The 18,794-nt window shown below is 33.2% G+C and overlaps 2 protein-coding genes across 5 annotated transcripts in view; one reads left to right on the top strand and one right to left on the bottom strand.

Moving 5' to 3' along the window:
* LOC149480022 (uncharacterized) overlaps nucleotides 1–14,606 on the bottom strand; it is a 29,310-nt gene extending 14,704 nt beyond the window's left edge. The window contains exon 1 of the mRNA XM_089707308.1: nucleotides 14,285–14,606. The gene's annotated coding sequence lies outside the window, so the exon portion shown is untranslated. The remainder of the gene's footprint in view (nucleotides 1–14,284) is intronic.
* Nucleotides 1–18,794, top strand: part of LOC149480020 (uncharacterized) — a 56,047-nt gene that overhangs the window by 24,958 nt on the left and 12,295 nt on the right. The window contains exons 1-2 of one of the 4 annotated variants that reach the window (XM_089707233.1): nucleotides 9,286–9,302; nucleotides 15,258–15,737. In XM_089707233.1, coding sequence (XP_089563359.1) covers nucleotides 15,661–15,737 — 77 coding nt within the window. In that variant the 5' untranslated portion in view covers nucleotides 9,286–9,302; nucleotides 15,258–15,660. Of the gene's footprint in view, nucleotides 1–7,640; nucleotides 7,752–9,082; nucleotides 9,303–15,173; nucleotides 15,738–18,794 lie in introns of those variants that run through there. The other 3 variants (XM_089707230.1, XM_089707231.1, XM_089707232.1) reach the window with 3 other exon arrangements.

Here is an 18,794-nt window from a genome sequence, read left to right as displayed (position 1 = left end):
CCGAGATAGAAAACGTCAGTGACTACTTAAACCAGCAGGATTTGATTAGAAAGTACCACGATGGTAAAACAAACCACCGAGGGATAAACGAATGTTACTTAGCTCTTTCTAAACGTTATTTTTGGCCTAAAATGAAGGATGAAATTACTAAATTTATTAATGAATGTAGTATATGCGGTCAGGTAAAATATGACAGGAAACCCATTAAACAGCAATTCAAGGTTGTTCCACCAGCTACCAAGCCTTTCGAAATTGTTCACATAGATACTTTTACAGTTGAGACCGAAAAATATCTAACTATTATAGACGTGTTTTCCAAGTACGCGCAAGCTTATTACCTCCGAGATATTACTGCTATAAGTATTGTGCAAGCTCTTTTAACATTTTCAACGCATCACGGTCTGCCTTTAACGATTGTAACTGATAATGGCACGGAATTTACGAACCAAATTTTTTCTGAATTTGTTAACTTACATAAAATTAATCATCATAAAATACTTCCAAATTCGCCAAATGATAACGGTAATATAGAAAGATTCCATTCCACGCTTTTAGAACACCTTAGAATACTTAGATTAAAAAATAAAGAGGCTATGGTGACGCACTTAATACCTTACGCACTTTTAGCATACAATAGTACCATCCATAGTTTTACGAAATGTAGGCCTTATGACCTCATACTTGGGCATATGGACCCTAGAGACCCTGTGGATATTGATCTAACAAAACACTTAATGCAGCAATATATATTAACACACAGGAGTAGAGTACGGGAAGTATATAAAACGATTAACGAATTTTCTTTGCAAAATAGAACTAATCTAATAGAAAATAGGAATAGGGATCGGGATCCCGAGATCCAGTACGAGCCTGGTCAGATAGTATTTGTCAATAACCCATTAGCTGCCCGTAAGAAATTAGCACCCCGTTATACTAAAGATAAGGTTTTAACTAATTTGCCTATACATATATATACCTCTCGTAAGAAGGACCCCGTTGCAAAACACAGACTTAAACGTGTGCCTAAGACCGCCAAATTGTTACAGGATACTGATGCTTCTCACGATCCCCGTAGTAATGACACAGGAGATAAAACTTGACGACTTAGGAAATGGACCAGGACTACTGCCGTTTAAACTTGGACAAGCGAGACTTTTGACGCATTATCATACGTTTTTAGAATACATAGAACTTAATGACATTGACATTAAATTAAGGACATTACAGGACCAAATTATACACTATAAAAGGACTCTAGACAGTGAAGCTTTAAGTTTGTACGAAAATCAAATTGAGCACCTTTCTTCTAAATTAGTGCAAGTTTTAGAACAGCTTAAATCGCTTGAGCCAAGTCGTGTAAAAAGAGGTCTCATTGATGGGCTAGGATCGGTAATAAAAGGCATAACTGGTAATTTAGATTACACAGACGCAATAAGATACGATAGTGTTATCAAAAATTTAGAACACAATCAGGATCAAATAGTTAATGAATTCAATACTCATATTAGTATAAGCAAAGAATGGATGAAACGTCATTCTGAACTTATATCTAAAATTGTCGAAAATCAGGTAAAGATAAATTCTACTTTAATATTTTTTATGACGCAACAAGACTATAAAATATCCCGTTTGATAAAATATGCTAAATTTGCCCAAATCCTTAGCATAATGACAGAAAATGTAGATGATATATTGCAAGAATTGGTTAGAATTGAAAATACATTAGCTTTCATTCGTACGTCCTCAACACATCATTCTATGTTAAGTTCAAATGTGTTAAAGGATATATTAATAAAATTAAATACTATATATGGTAAGGATAGAATTTTAGAGTTAGAATTAAGACAATATTACGATATAATAAAACCAGGATATTATTTTAATGGAAAAAAGATTATAATTGTTCTTAAATTTCCAATAGTGTCTAAGGATTCATTTACTTTTTATAAATTAGCTGTTTTTCCTAATAAGTACATGCAGGCTCTCATCCCTCCTTATCCTTTCATTGCCACAAGTACACAGTCTTTCTTGTACATGGAGGCTGAATGCCCGAAGTACGGTAATGGGTATCTTTGTGAGATAAAAACCAATCAGATCCAGACGAAAGCAGACTGCATACAGGATTTTATACAAAGTCAAGTCTTGGGCCAAGGATGCAGGATGACGGAAGTAATCCTTTCTCAAGAAATGATACTAGGACTGGATGACAGACACTACATCCTATCTATGCCACACCAGACGAAAATACACCTAAAATGCAAACAGGACGATTTCATGACTGTTAATGGCAGCTTCCTCATAACCGTTCCTGAAAATTGTATCCTGGAATCAGATAAATTTAAAGTCAATAACGTTCAAGATAGAATTCGAGGACAACCACTGAAAATAAGTAATATCGACTTAAATGAAATGCACTTCAACCACAGCCCTGAAAATCATGTAAAGTTGAATTCAATAAATTTGGAAGATCTGCATAAGATACATACTAAGATACTGATGCAAGCACCGATTGAACTAGAAAAGGATACATCGACGATATACCATACCACTGTCCCAATTTATACATTCCTTTTGGGCACTTTACTACTTTTCGCAACTTACAAAGTAATCAGTTATAAGAAAGTTATGTGCTGGAAGAATCAAGACGACCCTAATACAAAGACGGAAGATCAAGACAGTCAAAATTGTACCGAATCTTCGCCAGGACCACAGTTTCCAGCAACATTTTATCACACCGTGCTCAAATAGTTGCTGGTCTTCGGGGGGAGGAGTTACGCCAACGGATCCCCAAGACATTGCTGCGTCGACGTTTCACACGGGAACGTATTGTGCGGACATAGCAGATTCCATTGGCGCAACGTAATTTTAAGTTTTCATTTTATATTCAATTAGCTTTATAATTTTTAATTGTTAAGACTTGCATCGAGCAAGACGTATTGTAATAAGTTTATATTAAAGTATTTCTAAGTGAATTCGTAGTTTTTTTGGGGCCTCCGGCTGTCTGAAACATAATTCATACTTTAGTATTTATTTTTATCAACTACCTGACGCTTCCTTTCTGATTTCAAGAGATAATTTTGAATATCAAACATAATCTTATCAAATGACTAAAAATTATTTTCAAAACAACATTATGATGAAATAGTCGTTGTTTTTCTTCAAAATATATTTGCTTCTTGTTTTATTAATTGCATATTTTCAAAACAATACTAGTTACACATTGTCCAAAAAATCTAAATTAACTAACTAATTTAGGCACTTCAAGTACTACATTATTCGTTTGTTCTTTCATTTCTCTTATCATCTATACCTTTATCTTGAACCTTATTCATGAGGCTTTTGATTTATTCATGATGAGTCTAAAATCAGAATAATTATACATAAAACTTGTTTTCTAACTAAACGATGTTGATAACCCTGCTTGTTTTGGCATTAATTGAGATCCAGGTCAACAAATAAGGAGCCTTATTTCGAGGCTAAGAAGGAGGAATTATTGATTCGTATTTTACGAAAGATTAATTCTATTACTCTAGTATTGCTCTGGTAATTAGTATATATACTATATGTTGTCTTTGCAACCATAGAAGCAATCAAAACGTGTAGGGCTGTCGAGCTACCATATAATTTTATTATCTTCTTTATATATAAAAATGAATCGCAAAATGTGTTGGTAAGCGCATAACTCGAGAACGGCTGAACCGATTTCGATAATTCTTTTTTTATTATATTCCTTGAAGTACGAGGATGGTTTTTATGTAGAGAAAACGTAAATATGTACCACGGGCGAAGCCGGGGCGGACCGCTAGTATGTTATAATTTATTATATTTTGCAATGCTTAGTCAATTTATTAAATTAAGGGCGATCTTATTTATATTATATAATTGAGATATGATCCCTTAAAACTCATGTAACTAACATTCTTCGCAATTTTATCGGGCCATGACGCATTTGCTAAAAACATTTAATTGTATGTAAAATTATATACTCTACATTTACATCATCCTTATTAACTCGGAATGACCTTCCGTATTTATACAGTCGGTGTATCATTACTGTTGCAATTATAAACTCCAATTAGATATTATAATATGTTATTGTTGACGATATTCCTGTCCTGTCATAAAGATTACAATATGTGCAACTGTTTTGAAAGGAATTTTTACAGGATATTATTTACTATTGTTTTTGTATAAGCCTGATTATATCTCATACTACCTACCTTAATCATGGTAATAAGTACTTACAAAAAGAAAGTGCAACTCTTACGGATACAAACATGTTGAATGTAGTTTCGAATATTTTCGCTTTTAAGTTTTAACAATCCCTTCTCTTGATTGGACAATGTGCAATTTATTATTTATTTTACGAAAATATTAGTAGATATCCTTCGTTTCTAATGTAAATATAGACATTTTAAACTAATACATCATATTTAGAGTTTAGCTAGGTAAAGGAAATTTTAATTGCAATCGAACATAGATAACGTTTTCTCTAGAAAAATTATTTCATTATCATTATCATAATATTGCCTATTGATAAATTTAATTAAGGACAACGTTGTATATCGATTTCCTTGAATATAGCGCTATTAATTATACTTCCAAGTGAAAATCTTTATAAGGAATCATCTTCTAATGAAATTGTCAATTCTAAGAAGCGAAAGTAATTTGTAGGTATTCTTATCAAATCAAATTTCCTCTTTGTGTGCGAATATACGGGCTGGAATTTTGTAATAGCACCTGAAAGGAACCACGATCGATGGAATTTTTTACTCAAAGGAAACATTCCATAATTTTTGAAAAGGGATATAACTGCTATTAAATACTTTCGATAATTTGCTTGAAACAGAAAAATACAATACAATAGTCAATAACTAAATATTAGGTATTTTCACAAACCTAGATAGTGTTAGGCAGGATATTATAAATAGCAATTATATAGGTAGGTAATCTGTAGGGAATTAGATTTGTAGTGACAGAACTATAAAATACAATTAAACGATCGTTACCAAACCTTCAATTGACGTAGATGTTATCGCGACTTGTTGAACATTAAACAGGTGTTTCGATGTTTTGTATCAAGAGTTTATACTAGAAAATATAAATGTCTTTACTAGACTATCATTAAATAGTGGTGAATTTTAACCTTCGAACGATTTTCGAACGAATTTATCGATTCGGTTTGCCTTTTTTTTTCTTATGCAACTATATTTACTTCATAATGATAAACAGTATGTTCTATGGTTTTAATATCAGTAAATTTATTATGTCCTTAATCGTTTTTTACGAAATGTCTCCAATATTTACGCGTTTATGATAAAAAATAATTTATTTCTTACTAGCTTCCGCCCGCGACTCCGTCCGCGCGGATGTCGGTCTTCGCGTGGATGGTTTATTTCTCCATTTTGAGTAACTCTTACAATAACATCTTATAAATATCTATTGGACTCAAATACGGCTAGGCTAATAATACCCAACGTTTGTTCGCGGTTCTACAGAACAACGTCTATGGATAAAACTGAAAAATTAAGATTATTTTTTTTCTACGTATTTTTCCAGGATAAAAAGTATCCTATTTTACGCCCAGGATAATAAGGTATAATTATACCAAGTTTCATCGAAATCGAACCGTTAGTTTTCACGTGATGTCTTCACATACAGACAGACAGACAGACAGACAGACAGACAAAAAATTTTTTAATCACATATTTGGGTTTGGTATCGATCCAGGAACACCTCCTGCTATTTATTTTTTCAATATTTTCAATGTACAGAATTGACCCTTCTACAGATTTATTATATGTACTAGCAATGCCCTGCGGTTTCACCCGCATAGATAGCGATATCTTTACAGTGAAAAGTCTACTATAGGTCGGACATGAAAATCACCTTTACCCCGTCCCGCACTACGGCCTTTTTTTTTTTTGTTTTAGTGGGGAAATCTTTCATAGATACCCACGGCCTCCAGGGGAGGGGCCGTGGGTTATGTCGGATTCCTACCGACCAAAACCCCACTGTGTTCCGTCAAGACGCATATTGGTAGAATTCCTCCGTGACCCCCGCACTACGGCCTGCTCGAACAGTATACCTACTATTTTCTGTAGATTGACACTTTTAAATTCGTTATATCTTTTGAATGGAATATCCAATTCTTTTCATTTAAAAAGTATTTTGCTGGTATTGAAACAGTCTATAATAAAACATCATTTAATGGGATAAGGATTAATATATGTGTATGGATAACATGGTTTGATTACTGTCGGCACTTCTATTTACTTTGAAAACGTAAAAAAGTTGTTGTAGTAACATAACTACTGAAGATGGACATATGGTATCGCGGACTTTCTTGTAGATATTGATCCATTCTATAATACTGTAGAACATTTTTTTGTTCTATCTTCAATAGATTCCGCAGCGCACGCGATGACAGAAGTTTTATTGAGGATTTTTTTACACCTTGGGTTACATTATTGCATTTTTGGTAAGGATCTCTAATTTTTTTGAAAATGCAATATAGCCTATGTTGCTCAGTAAAGATGCAGCTTTCTAATGGTGAAAGAATTTTTGAAATCGGTCCAGTAGTTTTTGCGTGAAAACCATACATACATACATACTTACATACATACTTACAAACTTTTCCTCTTTATAATATTAGTATAGATAGAATACTTAGCGCCGCGCTCGAGAAAAAAAAGAATCGCAGTTTAATGAATTGATGATGTAGAAATTAAACGTTTTTATGTGAATTAAACAAGAAAGTAGAAATTACTGAAAAAGCTTTATGTATCTACACACCCAATACCCTCTGTTGGTTTAACTTGTTTTACTCTAACCACAATCTTAACTTTTGTCATAATTCTTACATAATATTAATTGTATACGTAATGTTATTAATTAAAACTTTTCACATGATCTCAAAACATGAGGCAGCGCTTCGTTTTGTGTATGTTCTGCCTTATACGACCATTGTTATGGGCAACTAATTTAATTAAAGTCGGTAAAACAAGATTAAAAATGAAGTGTAGGTATGGATATAAATAAATATGATGAACGTATAAAATTATTAGCTATGGTTAATTAAAATCTTAATTAATGGTGTTTTTAACATTAGAATATTTAAACTAATAATTTATACACTTTTTCCTGAATCGTAAATACGCAGTAATATTTTTATAATACATATGTGTTTAATTGTCAAAGTAGGTACAACTTGAAATACCCTTGAATTTAGGTTGTGGATATCCGTTTTACTTAATTTACTATCTTTCTATTAAATTGGTTACAATTATAAAGTGAATTCACTATTCTAAAATGGATTTCACAATTAATAAAAACATAACATAAACGAATTTCATCTAAATTTTTCATGGGCCCTTTTCACAATGGGCAGCGTTAGGAGAGTAGAGGCTCTCACGATAGTGTTCAGGGCGTAAATGTCTATGATCGGCCGTCATTGTAGATATTTATTCATAATCGCCGTAATCGCGGCAAACATCGACGATCATTTTTTGGTCCAACGTTGCCTATTGTGAAGAGGGCCCATCAAGCTATTCTCTATCCACAACTGCAATAAAACCTACATTTGCTACTCTTTACAAATCTGAAACAAATTTCTCAGCTAATAGTTACTCTTCTTGCAGGTCGACCGGCAACTTCGCGTCGGGCGCGGGTGGCGGGGTCGGGGCGCCGCGCTCCGCCCCCGCCACCCCGCTACAGATTGAGCCGCAGGCAAGGGCCAGCAAACACGATAAGTGAGTAGATATTTTGGGGCATTTTGGGAAATGTATAAGTTGTAAAGGTTGTAGGGAAATTAACCAGCTCAAAACTTTCTTCTTCTAATAAGTATGTAATAATAAATGCGAAAGTCTGCATGTTTATTACGCTGATTCTTGATGTCGCCGATGCGATGTAACCAAATCACTGATTTGAAATGAAAGTAGCTTAACACCTATGGTTAAATATCAAAATCAATATAAACTTCTTAAGGGTTGAAATAGAAAAGTATTTTCAATGTATTTTCAACTATACATGTTGACATATTTTACGAACTTCCTTAAGAAAGGACGTCTTTAATACTAGCTGTAAGACGGTCCAAATCGCCACACTCCCTGACAAAATAGCTCGTTTACAAACATCTCAATTTTTCATAGTAATTGAAAGTAAGTGATGCGACACTTATAGTAATTGACACGAAAGCTCAAAGCAATAAGCAGCCGTAACTACTAGTTTCAGTCGACTCCATCTCATTTGTAGAACGTAAGATAGGTTTACAAAGAGACAATATTATGCTGAATGTTCTCAGGTAAATTGTATACTCACCTTTCTAGTTTTTACCAAATTGGAGAAGATAATCTGTGTTCACAAACACTCCGAGGTTTATGAATCTAGAGCAGGCTAATGCTCTGTTTTAAAGAGTTTTAAAGATTTTCACATTCAAAATTTTGTCGTCATTTCTTGCTATACTTACATCTTTTGATGTTAACGAATAGAGTTGAATTTAATTTTGTTCTGTTTCGGTTCGGTTGTGGTGTAGACTAGTTGAATCGTTTTGTTTGGTTTTAACCAAGTTTTAAATTCCAATAAGGAATGATTTATGAAATTTAATGACGAAAAAAATATATATGATTAGATTTATGCAAAATGATAACTTCATGAGTTCTGAACTATTTCCTTTTAGTTACAGTGTAAATATTGTACTTAATGCTAACTAATTATTGCAAAGCTGTCTTCTTTCGCATATATACCAATATAAATTATTGTGTTGAAGACATCTTCTTTAGCAAATTTCAAAATATTATTCCTAAATTTTATTGCACAAATTTATTTAAAATCGTTTTGGCAAAGATATCGCGTTTTCCTCTACTTATCTTTATTCTAAATACATTTCTCGACTTCCTCTTCCACTTTAAGCTAGCGCTCATCCGATACTGCCTTCCTACGGAACATCAGTTAGTTATTAGATGTCTATGTCAACAAATGCGTTTCCCTTAACTATTGTGGATTGTATATTTTGCATGAGGCCAAAACCTACATTAGTATATGGGTTATTACCAAACGTCTATTATGCCGGTATGTAGGTACAATAATCAGTCACGCTTATACCGCGATATTAACCAAACGTGTGTGCAAAAACGCACTTTTTGCCAAACATTAGACACATTGTGTATTTTGTTCCTTCGTAAATGTAGCTTAGTTATGTTTTCGAAGTAATGAGTGATACATATGGCGCCATACTCTGAACTAAATGAAGACTCAACATGGTCTGTGATAAAGGTTTTAAATTACGCTTATGATGGATTAAGGTAATTAATCTATGTGCTAACAGTGCTGTACAAACATTGCTACACTTGCGAAGATTTTGTTGCGAAGATATTATGTTGTAAGCTTAGATAAAATTCGCTTGTTTTTTTGACACATGATATCACAAATCGGGTCAATTATTCGATCAATTAATAATATTATTATCGATCTTACATTTTCACAAGATAGGTACTTTGAAGGGAAATGGGTATTGATGTCCAGACTGCGGCTTATTAAATTTATTGACTGGTGTTTTTTTTTTGTATTTACATAATATAAAGAATACTAAAGCTAGTAAACACGAAGTGCTTGATTTTAAATTAAGTAAATATCATTTTATTGACGATTGATTATACCTTAAAATAAATGTCTTCATTTTGGAAATCTATTAAATTGGACAAGTATCTATCAGAAGTTAATATAATTTTTTTATTAACACTTATATACTTAAGTCGAATCGTGTTTAATTATTTCTCGTTTGATTGTTAACAGAGCATGAAAACGTATTGTTGGCGTCTATATTGTTCTTTACAAGTTGTATTTTTGTAAACAAAACGTATCCATGCTAACGTGAAAAATGCTCAAGTAAATGTATTCAAGCTTGAAATTATTATATAGGGATGTGAATAAATTCTAATGTGCCGGTTGATATACATATATGAATAAAAACGGGCTCAATCTTTTTCAATCTATCATACGAAAAACCAAATAATTTGGAAGATCCAAAAGTGCACGCCTCATAATTTTTTTTTAATAAATATTTATTAATTATTATTTTTGTTTATTTAATAACAATTAAACCACATCGAATCAGACCCTGAAAAATGAAAGGGTTCTATTCCTGAGCATACTCAAGCGTAAGAGAAAAAAAAAGACTCGATTAGTAAAGTATTTCGGTCGCTATCGTGTTAACAAGAAAAAGGATCCGCACATACAGACACACGGACGTCCAAGACAGAACTTTTTTAAACTGTTTTTTAACTAGTTTAAATAACAAAAATGACATCAAAAATATCATGAACGTTAAAAATAGTGTTTTTTCTTAATATGTGTGTGTATGTATTATCTTACAAGTGCAATATGTATGATACATAAAGACATTTTAAGTTTGAAAAATCAGATGTTTTGCGCGAAGTGACAGTAGTCTGTAGTACCCACCTCAACGCTTCGCTTATGAGGCGTGCAATTATGATATAATAATTATTGAGGATAAGTTGAAATTTTATTTTTCGTTTGATCCAGTCTTTTAAAATATAGTTATAACATTGTTGTAAACATGTTTTTGCATCGTGTTTACCAAAATCCATGAGATTTAATTAATTATAACTTAACTAATTTAAAGTTATAATGTATATAATACAAAACAATTAATGTGAAACTTAAAGGTTTGTAGCAAAACCTGTTGGTTCACAAATGCGGGTTGCGATTTATTATAATTTATTTATTATTATTGAAAATGCTATTTCAATATTTTTGCAAGAAAGTATTTTATAACTTTTAAAATATTCTAAGGATTTAATTTAATAAAAGACATCCGTGCAGTTACAGATTACTGAATCTATATTAATTATTTAATTAAATATTGTTTTTGTTTGATACAATGAGATAGCTTCCCACAGGGCTACAGGGGCAAGTACCTATCCTGTCATTTGTTACACATCTTTTAAATGTTATCGTTATTCAGTTAAATTTATATGGATAGTAAAAGAAACGTAAAGTGAATAAATAAACAAATAATAATAAAATTTACGAGGATTTGGACCCATATTATCGTGATGTTTGTGATGATTAGAATGTTAACGTAGTTTTTTTCCATAGTAACTTGTTTATTATTACTCAAAATCTTCCCGGAATAAACGCGAGGTGCGTGTTCTTACTTACATTAATCTAGAAGGTTCTTGGCATTATATATTACTAGCGACCCGCCCCGGCTTCGCACGGGTGCAATGCTGATCATATTACACTACAGAAAAATTGTGAACGTTGTATAGGTATAAAAATATAGCGGCCCGCTCCGGCATCGCACGGGTATAAAATACATAGCCGGGCGGCCGCAAACGCTACGTCCCGCAATTTTTAAATCTGTAATATCTTCGAAAATATTCACTTAAATCATACGGTGTAAAGGGCCATATAGATCTATATTAAATGAACAATGTATCCATGGTATTTAATTGGTTAAGGATTAATGCTGTATTGGTTGAAATCGCTTCGAAAATTAGCCATTATTTGTCGTAAAAAGTAAATGACAAAAAAAAGTTATTGTGGGTTATCCATAAGAGATAGACATATACCATCGCGGACTTTTCTGTAGACCTTTTCAATGTGTATAATACTTAGTACATTATTTTGATAAAACTCGTAGGGTTCAGCCTGCGTTTGCAATGTAAGCGGAATAAATGTAATTTTTTACGACATCACATTAGAAACCTCAAAAATAACAGTACTTCTCCACTACTTAATGGATCTTATTATACATATAAACCTTCCTCTTGAATCACTCTATCTATTAAAAAAAACCGCATCAAAATCCGTTGCGTAGTTTCAAAGATTTAAGCGTACAAAGGGACATAGGGACATAGGGACAGGGAAAGCGACTTTGTTTTATACTGTGTAGTGATAATGTTAGTTTTACAAAGAAAAACAGTATTCGAGCAATAAATAATAAGTAATTACATCTGGTTGTTCCATGGTTCTGTATTTTATATAGCTTGGTTAGCTTCGCCCGTAAATCATGATAAACTAATTTGAATTAGTTACGTTTTTGCTACAGTATAAAAGATCTGGTTCATGTTACTCTTAAATAACTATTTATCAAATAGTTTTAAACTGTACGGTTTAAATTCTTTCAATATTTGCTGATTCGTTTGTTGTTGAAGTAAAAATGTAGAATTATTTTATAAAACAGGGTTTGTATTTATAATTTTATAATAGAGACGTCTATTGTTATTTTTCTGAATTTAATTTACTTCATTCAATGTTCGTGGTTATTTTTATAATCCAAATGTAATTTTAATGTTAATTTTAATGTAATTTTAATGTTTGACGACACGGTTGGCGCAGTGGTAAAGTAACTGCCTACTGAGCCGACGGTCCCGGGTTCGATCCCCGGTCAGGGGAGAGGCAAATATTTGTGTGATGAACTCAATTATTTGTTCTTGGGTCTGGGTGTTATTATCTATATATGTATTTATTAAATATTATATTTATCGTCGCCTAGTAGTCTAGTACCCACAACACAAGCCTTAATTGAGCTTACTGTGGGACTAGGTCGATTTGTGTAATAATGTCCTATAATATTTATTTATTTATTGCACGCCTCATAAGCGAAGCGTTGAGGTGGGTACTACTGTCACTTCGCGCAAAACATCTGATTTTTCAAACTTAAAATGTCTTTATGTATCATACATTGCACTTGTAAGATAATACATACACACACATATTAAGAAAAAACACTATTTTTAACGTTCATGATATTTATTTATTTATAATACCATTCGACCTTCCATCTATTTTCTATAGGTATATTTACACTTAGTTATTACTAATTAGTAAGAATTTTGATTCGATTAAAACTTTCGAAATGAGTAGGTACATTTTTAATTTTAACCCATTGAGTCCCGAACGGCCCGATCGGTCCACGACACAATAAATATTAGATTTTCTATTGTGTCTGTGATTCCGGGGCCTGAGTTATTAATATTAGGTCCTCTTTTACTTAAAAATACATTTTAGGTAAAATACAGTATCATGAAACCATCTCCAGAATGTGATCTTCTTGTTTCTTCCTCATCGCACCCATCTTTTGATTGCGTGTTTGTGTGATTTTGTACAAATAAAAATAAAACTCTCTCTTTATGTACGAATTAACCTTGACGTGCGTATTTACTATTTACCAACATAAAAATCTACCAAGGTGTCCCGTTCTACCGCAGCGCACTGAAACAATATTTGCGCAGTCGAATTTTTACACGCTTCCACAGAATATTTGCCGCAGTTATAACACGTTATAGCATATGCTCGATGTTGTTATTATTTAAACGGTGCGCGGTGTAATCTTTGTTCGATAGATTATTAGATAAACTATTTTTAACGGCTTTTAACGGTTATACAATCTTATCGTCGGAACACTAAGGGCTAGAATTGCGCGAACGAATCAAGATATCTGTCCCTAGCGATTGACGTCAGCGCACAGTAGGTAGGTATGTTGATCATTTATATTGGAGCAAAATATGATAATGCTCATCTTATTATTCAGCGGTAAGGTTATTATAGGCCTATAAAAACGAGAGAAATGTGTTTAGTCGTCGCGTTAATGTGAATTATACTCGAGTTTCTAGTTTTAAGGCGTTACCCGGCAATTTCGACTATGTTCAACCTCTATAAAGTCTGGTACAACATAAAGCACAGTACCGAAAAAAATATATAAAATAGGATGGTCTTTGATCTTTAATTGCTCGCGAGGAATTTTTTCCAAAGTTACTTAATAGATTTCTAGAAAAAAAATGTGCCGTGGTCATCGATTTTTCCGCAAATACTCTATAAACTTCGTAACCTGCTGACTTAGAGCTCTGAAAATTTTATGTTTAATAAATTATCAGTTACACAACAGTCCCTGACGAGGATTTTTTGTTTCACTGATTGGTATCTTTTTAAATACAAAATGTGAGGAAAAAAGAAGGTGCAGCGGGAGAGGTTTGAGATCCGTCAAGTATGGTCAAGGTTATTAGCGCATGTATAAGCCTTAATAGTGTAAATCCCAAGATGAGCATGGAAAATTGATACAATTTGTGTCTTTTATGGCTTCCGCTAATTCATGGCGCTTTCGCTTCGCTCGCTCGTACTTTATTTTTGTCCTTTTTGTTGTATTAAAGTAGTGTAGTGAAGTATTCAAATATCAGTATCAGTTTTGTGGCTCAATGAAAATTCATGCAATATGATGATGATTGAAGTATTAATTACGCAGTCAAGAAACACGTAGTACCTTGTCACGTGTGGTGTGCGGTTCGAGCGTGAGTTGTGCCCATTTGTCCAATCAACGTAGATAATGTTGATGTTCCCGGTTTGCCCTCAATTCATACCAGTACCGACAGCAAAAAATACGTTCCCACTTTTTGCTTTTCCAATCTTTATTTTGACTTGCTAACACAGCACTTTAAAAATAAATAATAGTTGTACATCAATAAAGAGAGTAATGACCTCGACTATATTTTATTCTATGTTTGCATATTTAATGTGGATTGTAAAACGCAGCGATTCACTGTCGTTGTTATTATTTTCTATGATATAATTGTCACCAATCGGACTTGCATAAAACAATTGATCGTAATTACCTGCGATTATGCAAGTACTATTATTATTATTATAGACGATATGTTCTCGAGTCCGTGTTATCGTCTGACCGTACAGGGTATTTATAAACGATCGCTCTTTACTTCATTACAAACATAATATCTGCATGTGCCGATTGCAAATTGCAGTCTGTTGACGTTTAGCAATCAAGTAGTACCGTTGGCGCGGCGTGGTGGCGAGGTGAATGGTGGTCTCAGGTGTCTCGTCCGCGTCGGGGCTCTCACTCACTCGCTTATTGTTTTCGATCAATTAAACTTCAAGTTCAACGCAGATTCAGTACGCGCCGCTAAAGCCGCTCATGCGGTCCAAGTTCGACGAACTCCTTTCCGGAGGTCAGCTGTATCTCGCTTTTATTGTCGCGTCGGTTGAAACCGCGAATACGTTTAATTCGCGACGGCTCGCCTAGGAAATGCTATCTTATCGGCCGTAGCGATAAATTACGGCTCATTCGATATACAATCAATATGTCTATACACATTATGTGAACAGTTGTGCTCTCGTGCGCGTAGCGAACGTCGGTGTCCGCCGGTGTTTGTGTTTTAATATTAATAGAAACCGGTTTCTAATACAAATATTTAGAAAGAGCGCGTTTACTTTCATTCCAGCGAAAAGACGGCGGTCGTGTGAACCGTGTGTACGAGTGTGTATTCATTTGGACCAAATTTCGACACGGCTGTGAAATTGTGTGCTCAATTAAAATGCTGATGAATTGGCCTAACTATCAGGAGTGATGTAATATAAGTCCACTCTGCTTCGGTTTATTTACCGTAAATTCACAAAGTGTGAGTGGAAACTCGGGATGTGTCGATACATCAATGGTTCTAAGCATACGCACATTCATTGATGAACGTTAACGTGTTATCATTTGACCTCATAATGAAGTGTGAAAGCGTCTTATAAAGTCAATTTCTTATCATGTAAGAAATGTACACGTACTTTATATCTGAACCGAGCGATAGGGAAGGCATAAGTGTAAACAGTGGAAATGTGAGTGCATTTTAATCAAGGATGGTGGATAACGCAAGTTTCGAGTATTCCGACGAGTCCAGTCCTGAAGGCAGCTTTACTGGTCGAGAAGGAAGCACGTAAGGCTGGGAAAAACTTATATTTTTTTGTCTTTTAAGGCTATGATAATTGATAACTATAAATCAATGCAGTAAATTACCTATATCAGTATCATTCAAAATAATCAACCAAAATCTGCATGATAAAAGTGTAGTCATGTTTGATTTGAAGAATATCAGTGTATAAATGATATGAATTAAAATGAATTAAATAAAGATTGTGTACTCAACTTTATATTAAAGTTGCATACTGTCGTTTCTTCGGTCGGGAAATGACGTCCGGATGCGTTGTATAAACACAAAACTTTTAGCCTCGGTTGTGACTAGGACATCACACGGTCCATATTTAGATCATTTAAATTGCTATTTATGATGACAGCTGGAACTAACTCGCGCTAGTAGAGTACTTGCTACAAATATCTCAAAGATAGTAAGGATGCTTTTGTCACCAATAGTTCTTCTATAAATAGTAAGAGTTTAAACAACAATTGACTTATTTATCACTCTATGTACCTAAAGTTTTAAACCTTTTTCGGTTTCTAGAATCAAAGCATTTTCGACTTATTACTTTAATATGGAAAATTGACCCATATATCCTATACATAAGAAATATTCGGTTACTTCTAAATTGTTTATTTTTAACACATTAGATGCAGAGCATGCATTGTAATAAAATGAGAGTTGTCACGAACACTTCGTCACGAAGACATGATGAGTCCATTCAATCTCGGTTCATATAAATGTATGGTAATTTCAGTCTGTCCTGAGAAAATTATACCAGTTTATATAGATTTATCTAAATTAATTCCAAAATTATTCCGGTGTGAATAAATGTATTCGTTTGGGAAATGATCAGACTTTATTTTTGTATGTTTTAAATTAGGAGCTTTTGTTTTTGCGCCTTTGCGAAAAGTATTTACAATTCACTTCAAGATAAGTCTAACTTTACCTTTTTAAATAGGTTAAGCCAAGATTTGAATTACCCTTAATCTTTACTAAAAAAAATATGTTTACTGAAATAATAGTTCAGTAAAAATACTTAAGACTGACAGCGGTCTGCGATCTAGAACGATTGATCCGCTTTCAAGTTTCTGGAATAGCGAGCGGTGTCAATGGGTCACTCGGCAGTCGGCACTCCGTATTTCGGTGCACGGATATATCATATTATTAACTCCCCACAAATCGGTCCAGATGCTAAACAGCATAACAGTTCCTCAAACCATGTCATATTAAAATTCAATGAGTTGCGTCGCTATCAGCGTCATTCATACATGATTTATGTATTAAGATCGCTTCTCGCAGTGTCTTTGGGCATAAGATATGTTCTTGAAATGTCGGTCGATGTTTACCAACTGAAATTCTAATTCCATATGGATTCATATAAACTTGGGATTATACGGGCTTCCATCAGTTGCCCCTGCTTTTGTTTAGAGGGTCGGTGTGGTGTTTCGTTGTCTTCAATAAAATGGGTGTTGTAGTCGTCACGAAGTACGTAATACGTTTCTTCAAGTAAGCGCTTTATTTGTTGTACGAAGTTTATTTGTAAGCGTCTGTGCTTTTTTATAGTATTTGTTTATTTTCATTTTTATTGCCGTGCTGGTGTGTGAAGATAGATTTAAAAACCGCGGTGATGTTTTTCTTACTTTGCTTTTTTGATGTTCAATATAAAAAAGTTGTATCCGCAATAAAATCATAAATTTATTACCATGACACGCAAAAATAAGGTTCTATAATATCCAGTGTTAGTAACAAACTTTTGTAAACGATTAGTTTAACTAGTCTGTGCCATTTAAAAATGACTTGCAAATGTAACTGTCCAATTTATAACAAAAATACCGATTCTATAATGATAGTATAACTGGTTTTCATTATATATATTAAATATCGCAGGTTTCGCAGAACTCAGCATTATAAATTGTTTCATGTTTATTATCTTTTGACTTAAGAATTATAAACCGATAATTAAATATTACTTTTACGTGTATCTGCGCAAATCGTTGTTTCAGTTTCGGAAATTTGTTTATTACTTACACGCTTTATATTAGCTTCACCTGTATGTTTGTTTGTTTGTAACCGACTTCTTTGGGCACGATTTTGACCCACTTTAAACGGCCAGATTTCGTTCAAACTTTGTAGATTTATTGAGGACCGATGACAATACACTAATTTGATAAAATTTTCTATTTTTTAGTTCGGTTTTCTATAAAAAGCGTGTTTTTTTTTAACTATTATTATTTTTGTTACTCGTTAATTGTTACACGCATCCTCCCCGGTATGTCAGATCGGTTTTAAAAAGTAGATAATATAGTGTATAATATTGGTTTTAAATTGGTACACGGTGATATCGATCTTAAGCAACTGTTTCTTACGACACAATTTCCATCCCAGAGGATGTGGGTTCGATCAAAATTAGAAAACGTATTCAAGGAAATGTGCATTTGATAGCGTCGCAATTTACAAAATTTTCGTTGCTCTATTTCTAATCCTTTTTTATTTTTCCGTAGAATACCTATAATTACTAAATTAATTACAAAACAATGCGCAAGCACACGTACTCTATTTTTCATTATGTTGCCGCTTCAATTTAATGAGTACACAAACGGGTAGAGACTTATGTATAAATAAATTAATTTTAGACTCGTTTTTCCTTAATCTAGTGTACATTATCATCGTCATACCAAAATATCCAACGTAGGTGGGGAGGGATAAATTATTATTATTTTTAATTTTTAAACAAGTGACTCACAATGTGTGGTTATATCTATAAATTATTATATCTAGATGAAATGATAAGAATATGAACACTTCATATTATCGAGCACAATGATGATTCATCGGTGTAAGAGCTTTTAGTTATGTATTTCAGTAAAGTACACGCCATTAAAACTGAAATGTATGTGAAATAGCTATAAAGTATTTTGCAAGGACTTCCTTGAGTCCTTGGAAAAAATATTATAGCATGACTCAGTAGAAATATAACGAAATAAATTGCATTATAAAACATTGTTAAATACGTTAGCTGCTACGTCAACATAACAAACATAAACATAATAAATACTAATTAATTGAGGGTTTAAG

The sequence above is a fragment of the Colias philodice genome, chromosome 19 (assembly GCF_061535455.1).
Source record: "Colias philodice isolate Cphi_HAF_F1 chromosome 19, ilColPhil1 Martin Lab GWU primary, whole genome shotgun sequence".
Classification (NCBI taxonomy): domain Eukaryota; kingdom Metazoa; phylum Arthropoda; class Insecta; order Lepidoptera; family Pieridae; genus Colias; species Colias philodice.
The sequence above is the reverse complement of the archived record's forward strand: the minus strand, read 5'-3'. Positions and strand labels throughout refer to the sequence as shown.